The 9,519-nt window shown below is 35.8% G+C and overlaps 1 protein-coding gene across 1 annotated transcript; it reads left to right on the forward strand.

Moving 5' to 3' along the window:
- Positions 1-24: 24 nt before the first annotated feature.
- On the forward strand, positions 25-8,163 carry si:ch211-282j22.3 (ER degradation-enhancing alpha-mannosidase-like protein 3). The gene is made up of 19 exons (XM_055153187.1): positions 25-102; positions 314-414; positions 517-556; positions 632-744; positions 842-995; positions 2,509-2,643; positions 2,723-2,828; positions 2,901-2,998; positions 3,125-3,250; positions 3,339-3,422; positions 3,499-3,582; positions 3,653-3,777; positions 3,899-4,064; positions 4,153-4,307; positions 4,452-4,560; positions 4,628-4,801; positions 5,800-5,965; positions 6,065-6,256; positions 6,584-8,163. Exons 1-19 carry the CDS (start codon positions 25-27, stop codon positions 6,814-6,816), a joined length of 2,439 nt encoding a protein of 812 aa, XP_055009162.1. The 3' UTR covers positions 6,817-8,163.
- The last annotated feature ends 1,356 nt before the right edge of the window (positions 8,164-9,519 follow it).

Consider the following 9,519-nt stretch of genomic DNA (forward strand, 5'->3'; position numbering starts at 1 on the left):
CTGTTGGGAACAAAATCCTATGTTATGTATTCACCTAAATGTTTAATTGTTTACAGGGAACAGATCATTGAAATGTTTGACCATGCTTATGGGAGTTACATGGTAAATCTAATTTTATACAAAAACTACATTTATTTTCTTCTTCAGTCATCCCAGATTACTTTGTGTTTATTTAATTTTAGCCAGCAAATTACAAATAACACTGACAAAACCTATGACAAATTAACTTAGTCGACAATGCACACTGCTACATGGAAAGCTATTTGTCATTACAATTCCCTGTATATTAATGTCACTCTCTTGTCACTTGAAGAAATATGCCTATCCAGCTGATGAGTTGATGCCACTAAGCTGTAAGGGCAGAGTACGTGGTCAAGAGCCCAACAGAGGTGACATTGATGAGTCTTTGGGCAAGTAAGTCTTTTACTGCATATATTAATCCTTAATTTATTTTGTATATGTTGTTTTCTTTTAAGCATTTCAGAAGCCTTAATTAAATTGTTGTAATTTCTTTAGGTTTTCTCTCACACTGATTGACACCCTCGATACACTTGTGGTAAGTGCATTATTTGTTATGATTCTGTACATTATAATCCTTATTTTTTGTTAGTATTTATTTGTCATGTCTTAGGTGTTAAATAAGCTGGATGAGTTTGAAGAAGCAGTGAGAAAGGCAGTGAGGGACGTACGCCTTGACAATGATGTTGTGGTGTCTGTGTTTGAGACAAACATTAGGGTTTTGGGGTAAGATCTGCTTGTTACAACATGACTTTTAGATAGAAGAATGTGTATTAATTAATTTATTAAATGCTTTTTGTCTTCTATTATTTAAAATGTCCAGAGGACTTCTGGGAGCCCATATTATGGCAGACCTGTTCCGTCAGCGAGGAGAGAGAATGCTGTGGTACCGGGATGAACTCTTACACATGGCCAAAGACTTGGGTCATCGTTTACTACCTGCCTTTAACACTACAAGTGGCCTTCCCTACCCAAAGGCTTGTTCCTTTTAATAATTCATCAACTCTAACAATGGTGTTAGATTATGAATTTTTATAGCATGTTTTTTAAAAGACAGATCCCCAACACACACACACACACATATATATATATATATGTGTGTGTGTGTATGTGTATGTATATGTATATATATATATATATATATATATATATATATATACACATACACATACACACACACACACACACATATATATATATGTGTGTGTGTGTATGTGTATATATATATATATATATATATATATATATATATATATATATATAGTGCTGTCATGCGATTAAAAAAATTGAGAGATTAATTAATTATGATCTGTAATTAATTAATCTAATTAATCTCACCTAAAAATTGCTGAGAAAAGCCTTCAATTTGAGGTATTTTCATTTAAATTCATTATTACATTATTGTGGCAGATCAAAAGACTAATATAGAACAAAAAAAAAGTGACTTTATAAAGTCATTTATTGTTTAACAAATCTCTCCAAATTGGCTGTTGAGCCCAAGTCTCCATGAATAAGAAACTGTTTGCTGTAAAGTAGCAAAGACTAGGAAATCTGAACATAATAACTTTTGTCTACCTAAAGACAATAAAAAGTCCAGTCTTTCCTTAATCATATTAAAAATATTATTGATAGAGAAATGCTTTATATATGAGATCACTGGTTTTAGTCCTTGTTTTAGTCCTGGTTTAGACCTGCTTTAGTCCTACTTTAGTCCTAGTTTAGTCCTGGAATGGGTTAGTCCTGGTTTTAGTTCTGGTGTTAGTTCTGGTTTAGTCCTGGTTTAGACCTGGTTTAGTCCTGGTTTAGACCTGGTTTTAGTTCTGGTTTTAGTTCTGGTTTTAGTCCTGGACTGGGTTAGTCCCGGTTTTAGTCTTGGTGTTAGTTCTGGTTTAGAGGCGCACAGGAGGAAGCGTATGGTTTACGAAGCGGTTTACGCAGCGTACGTGAGAAAACGTAAGCGGCGCACAGGAGCACGTCGTTGTCGGTGTTTTACCTGTGCACTGCTGACTCTGTTCTACTGGCTCTTCGACCTCGTCCATTGTGACTGACGCCGCCAACAACATGACGTTTACATCGCTCTTACTGCGCACGTTTTGTGTGGGTTTCCGGCAATGAGTGGAATTACCGAAAAAAAAAAAGTATAAATGTGTTTTTGTGTGTGTGTGTGTGTTGTTGTCCCAACAACACATAAAAACAGATTTTATAATAAAGCAACTCGCATATAGAAACGGTAAAGTTAGAGATTAAAAAACATAACGCGCTAAATATGACTGTAATTAATTAATCGCAATTAACGCGATAATTTGACACCCCTATATATATATATATATATATATATATATATATATATATATATATATATATATATATAAAATATACCTATGCATTCATCATTATATTTTATGTGAGAAGCAAATTTGAAATCTTATTTCATTACACAGTGAACTAGTGGTGTATCTTATGCAGATATTTTATATTTTTGTCTTTTAGATAAATCTGCGATATGGAGTCCTGAATCCACTTTCTCGTATTGGCACTGAAACAGACACATGTACTGCCTGCGCTGGAACCATGATTTTGGAGTTTGCTGCTCTGAGTCGATTGTCTGGGGATTCTGTTTTTGAGGTACCCTTCTCATTTTGAAGACTATAAAAAGCATAGATAGCAATATACATTATTAAACATGTTTCTTACTAAATTACAGAAACATGCCCGAAAGGCTCTGGATGTCCTCTGGAACAGGAGACAGAAAGAAAGTGATTTAGTAGGAACAGTGATCAATATTCATAATGGAGAATGGATCAGGAGGGGTGAGTCTGGATTCTGAAGATTCTGACACAGATTTAAAAACATGCAGGAATCAAACTGTGCCTTTATTTTAGACAGTGGAGTTGGTGCTGGCATTGATTCCTACTATGAATATCTAATGAAGGCTTATATTCTTCTTGGAGACAATGTTTTTCTTGAAAGATTTAACATTGTAAGTATACTGTGTGTCATGCTTATGTTATCACTTAAAAATCTATTTCTGTTGCTCTTTCTTTATTTAAAACTGATTAACAGGGTTTTGTTTTAAGTAACTAATTATTTATTATTATTTGTATAGCACTACAATGCAATCATGAAATACATTAGTCAACCTCCCCTGTTGCTCAATGTTCATATGCATAATCCAACTGTGAGTGTGCGCAGCTGGATGGACTCCCTTTTGGCCTTTTTTCCTGGTCTGCAGGTCAGTAAGGCAGTCATACTTTAATGATGTAGTATAAAAAATTATGTAATGAATAATATAAAAATATTATTGCGGATCTGTTAAATAGGTTTTAAGGGGTGATTTGAAACCAGCTATTGAAACCCATGAGATGCTTTACCAAGTGACAAAGCAGCATAAGTTTCTTCCTGAGGTACTGTTGCATGTTTGAATACCTGTGGTTACATTTAGGCTTTAGGATTAACATTCTGTGTTTTGCATCTCCAAAGGCTTTCACGACAGAGTTTAGAGTCCACTGGGGCCAACACCTATTAAGACCAGAGTTTGCCGAAAGCACTTACTACCTCTACAAGGTTAGCATAGTACAGTATATATGTGCAAATCACTGCTGCATTTTCTGAAGTTTGCATGTTGCCTTTTTAGGCCACTGGTGATCCCTACTACCTCCGAGTTGGACAGTCTATTGTAGAAAAGCTCAATGTGTATGCCCGAGTGCCTTGTGGGTTTGCAGCTGTGCAGGATGTTCGCACTGGAACACATGAGGACAGGTGGTTAAAATGAAAAGTCTCAACTCAAGGGGCTTATCCTCTACAGAAATGCATTTCAACTGTCTGTATGTAGGGTATGCATTTCGGTTGACCTAACTACATGAAATATGTGTATCTCTAGGATGGACTCCTTCTTCCTAGCAGAGATGTTTAAGTACCTGTACTTGCTGTTTTCTGAGAAAAGCCAGCTTCCTATCAACATTGATGACTACGTTTTCACCACAGAGGCTCACCTTCTTCCTGTCTCACTCTCCACCAAACAGCCGGCCTGTCAGGATAATATGACGGTATCATCACAGCACAATACATTAAACTAATTAATAGTAATTGATCTATTCTTTGTGAAGACTCTATTTGGTTTTCTGCCTTTTATAGTATGTTGAGGTCTCACAAGCTGAAGATTTATTCACACACTCTTGTCCAAGCCCTGAAGCACTCTTTCCCAATAACCCTACATTTGCAAAAAGCATACGAGATGGGTACAAGTACCTCACTGGTGTGGGGCGTGCTTTTCAGCCCCTTCCACTCAGGTATGTAGGATCTTGTTTTTTTGTTGGGTTTTTTTTGCTTTTGACTACTGAAACATATAATTAAGACTTCAGATTGAAAATGTATCGCCTCTCATTCAAAAAATGTTTTACACTCTCGTGGAACATTTACTATTTTTCATGCAGAGAGATTGAACTACCACTGCACGACAATGGGATGGAGTCTGTTGAATTTTTAAAAAGTATGGGCATTTCCCTTATGCCACTTAATGAAGCAATGACTGGAAGTTCTAAGGTGACGAATGCACATCACAACTGTAAAAAGATTTATGTTTTTTAATACACTGTGTTTTTTCTATCAGGAGCATAAAGGAATGTATCAAATTAAACTGGTTGCTGAGTTGAGTCAAACAAATGAGGAGGAAGAGGTTGTTCCACATATTGTCCAGCTTATATCACCGCCTTTTTTGGGTCGGACAGTCCTGACAGCTGGACCAGCAAAATTTGGAATGGATCTTACCAAACAGGAACATGGGGTGAACCAACTCAAGACAGTTTTGTTTGTTTTTATCAGTTAATGTTGTCTGTCACTATGAATTTACACTATGAATTCCTTCCATTTGCTTGGACACATTTAATTGAAGAAAAATCTGGAAAAAATCTCCTTAATGGTGACATAATGTTTACAGCTGACACATGGTCTAAACAATTTTGGAAAAAGTTTTTAATTTTTCATTTCAGAACATGTTTGTAGATGGTTGACAGACATTATAGGCTTTAGTATAGAACTGGTCAAAAAGTAAATATATATTTTTGCCTACTACCCACCTTTAGTTTGGCATTTTAAAGATTTACTGTGTAACTTTTCTGGTGGAGAGTCTGTCAATTGCATGATGTTATAGGCTCTGTGAACCCTAGCCAGTTAGTTCCAGTCAGAGTGACATTTCCAGTCCTTTCTATATCCCTATGTCTTTGTGTCACGCTACTGCTAATTTCAGAGGCTAATAAATATTTAAATAACGCCACAGACCGAATCAATCTACATCATAGACTTTATAAAAAAGAGAGTGTGACGTCACCCAAATTGGCTAAATAAAATGACCAGGATCATGTAGAAGGAAGGGACTGGAAGCGCCCCCATGAACATGTCCTATTTAGAAAATGGTGCCTAGTGAGTTAGCTATATCCATTTATATATACTAAGATCTACACCTACAAATAATCGGGTCATCTTTATAACACATTTAGACCTAGCATTTTTATAAAATTTTGCATTAGCATTGAGACACTTCTTTGCTAAAAACAGAAGTGTCCTCCAGTGGAGTTTTGCCCGCATACATGATGTTGTCAGTGACATCCACCTGCAGTTCACTGTCCACTGCCTGATCTGTCAGTATTTATTGATTTTATCATGACATGGCAAAATAGGAATAGAAAAGGAGTGGAAATGATCTACTTTAGTTCTGTTCCCACCTTATACAGATTTTACCATTTGTCCATATTGGTTAATTCATTGTTCATATTATTTCTGTAGGTAAAAGGAAGTATTGTAAAATCAGTACCATATACAGCCTGTGGACTACTAGAGAATACTAGAGAGATTAAAGGGCATATTGCTCTAGCATTACGAGGACACTGCATGTTTGCTGCAAAGGCCCGTCAGCTCCAGGATGCAGGAGCAACTGGAATCATCTTTATAGGTTGGAATGATATGTGATCCTTTTTATTTTTTTTTTTTTTTATCTCAAAAGCTAAAATTATAACCATTATAACTGTATAACTTCTCTTAAAATTGCCAGATCACAGAGAAGGAAGCAACAGCAATGATTCTCCACTATTTCAAATGGTGGGCGATGGGGGCTCAACTGAGGACATCACAATACCTTTGGTTTTCCTGTTCAGCCGTGAAGGTCAAATACTTCTAGATGCTTTGGAAGAACATCACAATGTGGATGTGTTGCTGTTACCAAAAGAGAGGCAGCTGGGACAAGGTAAAACAGAATGAAAATGTTGTTGAGGATGGGACAAGATCTCAAGAGTGTTTACATTTGACTTGGACAAAACAAAGGTTAAGCACTTGTGAGTTATGTTTTGAGGAGTCATAGCTCAAAAGAGCAGTTCTGCAATGATCTCAGAAATATAAAATGTTAAGTAATAAGATGTAGGGAAAACATTGTAAACTGATCCACACAATTTATTTATTACATATGTCAAAATCAGTTTGAACCAAGTTCTCATCTTTTCTTGTTGTCTTGTCCTGTCCCAACCCTAGTTATTATTTATTGTGGTCTTATCTAATATTGTTTTTGCATGAGAAGATAAGCCTGAGAAACCTGCTGGAATGAACATTGAAATTCGACTGACAGAGGAAGGACAGTTGGACGAGGCATTCCAGCACACCCTGGAACTAGTCCTGGAGAAAACCGCTGCAGCTGTCCAAGAAGTGCTGGACATGGACCTAGAAAAAGAGCGACAATCTCGGCTACAAAGCACAGCAGGATCATTGACTCAGATCACAGACAGTAACATTGAAGCAGAGACTGAGCCCTGACACTTTCCACTATTTCTGCTGGAATGTGCCTCAAAGTCTTTCACTGCCTCAAACACAGCCCGTACTGGTTTTCCCTGCATGTTTACAGGCAATGGATGTTATAGATCAGGTGCTGCAAGGGCAACAATCTGTCTGAATCATATTAACTTACATTTTTAAAAGAGTACCTGGTATTTTGGCAGTGCGGATTGGAAATATATGTAGTTAAGCTGAGCAGACATATTTTAGATTCAAAATTGACTAGCACAATCTTTTGCCCAAACCTACTGTCCGAACTGTTGCTCTTGTAGTCACATAAGGAGCGTTTAGAGGTATTTTTAAATCACTTACTAATAGGGACGAATAAGGTCATATGTAATGGCTAGTGATGTTTTTATGCAATGCAGTTGTTAGTTGTTAAAATCTAGAATTGCACATATTTTTATTTTGTGTTTTATTTATACAGTACTGTTGAAATGAGTGAATGGACTTTTTGGCCAGTAGGTGGAGTAGCTCCAACAGAGTCTCAATAGTGAAACGTCATTACAAGGTGAAGAAAATTGGGGGCCAAACATAAGCATTTTTCAGGGATTAGTGAGAATGAATGCTTCAGAGAAGTGTGTACATTTTCTTTTGTGTGTGCCTGTGTAACCTGTAAAAAGAGATCTTTCACAGATTGTTGCTTTTATTCCATTTAGGTTTATGATTTTGTGCACCTTTTAGAATAAGTACATGTTTCAGTTGTAACAATTTTACCAAAGCTATATTAACAATAGTTTGGATCAGTTCCTTTTTGATGTCTTTTACTATGCACTTTAGTTTGTTACTCTTCTTTGTATGATGTAACAACATACAACACAACAAAGCAACTAATGAGATCGTATAAGAGTTTCCATAGTAACTGGATCAATGCATTTATTTTAAGTTGACACTTGATTAATTACGTATGGTGTCATATTTCTTAAAATGCCTGACCTGCATTTCCTGAGAGACTTTTTGTTTATATCATATCTAATGAACAAACTATCCCATCCCAATCATAAATGCAAATATTGTATGTGGCAAATAATTTAGATTTAATTTTCCATGAATTGACATTTTTCTTATTTTTGCTGGCATAGTTTTAGTGGGACTTAATATTTTGTTTTTGTTAAAACTTGCCAAACTATTTACCTCAGGGTCGTGGTATAAAGGGCAGCCTTGTTTTTCTTCCTCCAGCCGGCTTTCCTTAAAATGGTTATGTTGGGGGGTAACATCCAATTTGTGCCAAAAGAAATTACCACATGAATTTCTTTTATCTTTAGTTATCCACTTTGTGAACTGAGTAATCTTGTAAAAATAGCAATGATAATAAACTAATTTGTCTCAGTCTTTTGTTCATCACATTAAACAATGACAATATTAAAATGGATATTATGCTCAATCAGTCACACTTCCACTTGCTCATCATGGACACTCCTGCTACCCTGCACCAGACTATAGCGGGACAGAGGAACTCATTCTCTAACAGGCTCCTACAGCTCTGCTCAAACAGTGAGAGATACAGAATTACATCCATACCGTACTCTCTACAACTGTACAACAACTCACCTTTATGTAACAGGTAATACTCCCTACAACTGTACAACAACTCACCCGTATGGTATGTAACAGATAATACTCCTTACCACTGTACAATATCTCACTTTTATGTAACAGGTAATACTCCCTACAACCATACAACTCACCCTTATGTAACGGATAACTTTATGTCCTGTCAATCATCATATCACTGTTGCACTGTCTTTCTATGACCTCTTGTATATAGCTGAGATTTTATATTTTATTATTTATCTTTATGTTTTATTTTGACTTGTACATATACGTGTATATAATTATGCCTTGCTATCTTTTTTGCTACTTAATTTGAATTTATTATTACCATTTATATTTTTTACTCTTTGTTATTATATGAAATTGTTATGAGTGCTGTATCCAAATAATTTCCCTTGTGGGTGAATAAAGTTTGTTTAAGTCTAGTCTAAGTCTAAGCGACCACATTCCTATAAAAATTGTATCTTATTGTTTTGCTTAGCCACGCCATGAGAGATGAATGACAGTCCATGCCTGATGGATCTAGTATTATAGTTCTATGTACCTGATACTGGCATCCAGACCGATTTGATTTATCAGCCACTTATTCAAATGTTGCTGCCTTCAAAGACCATGAGAAATCAGCACTTTTAAAAACTGAGGCCAGTCCACTTAGGTTTAGTTCCGATTTATTATGATTATTATTATTATTATTATTATTATTATATTGTAGAGAGATGTCAAGTGTTTTCTTTCGTTTATCTTGATTGGGCAAAGTAAGGTAGAATGACCAAATTTTCAGAATTAAAAACTGGGACACACATCACACATGTTTTTTTTGTTTTGTTTGTATGTTTGTTTGTTTTGTTTTTGTCTTACGGTCATTTTCAAGCATGTTATATATTTTAGTTTAACAAATGAAAATATATTCCCCTCTTTACTGTCGGTGGGGATCAAAGTGGTCAAAAGTGGGAACAACTGGGACATATCTTCTATAAAACTGGGACAAATCACTGGTTTTGTTTAAATCTGCTGGGACAGGGGACACAGGGCTGAAAACTGGGACTGTCCCGGGTAAATAGGGACGTCACTTTAAAGTAAAGTTTTGTCCACTTCCTTGTGCATAACATGGATTTTATTATTATTATTTTT

This window comes from Boleophthalmus pectinirostris, unplaced genomic scaffold, assembly GCF_026225935.1.
Source record: "Boleophthalmus pectinirostris isolate CB_2022bp ecotype Guang Dong unplaced genomic scaffold, ASM2622593v1 HiC_scaffold_18, whole genome shotgun sequence".
Classification (NCBI taxonomy): Eukaryota; Metazoa; Chordata; class Actinopteri; order Gobiiformes; family Gobiidae; genus Boleophthalmus; species Boleophthalmus pectinirostris.

Bases quoted from the DNA above. Each gene is read 5' to 3' on its own strand.
- si:ch211-282j22.3 (XM_055153187.1), top strand. From the start codon at position 25: ATGTATTCACCTAAATGTTTAATTGTTTACAGGGAACAGATCATTGAA. The intron at 996-2,508 runs GCTTGTTCCTTT...TTTGTCTTTTAG, and splicing joins GTGGCCTTCCCTACCCAAAG to ATAAATCTGCGATATGGAGT. The intron at 3,251-3,338 runs GTCAGTAAGGCA...TCTGTTAAATAG, and splicing joins CCTTTTTTCCTGGTCTGCAG to GTTTTAAGGGGTGATTTGAA.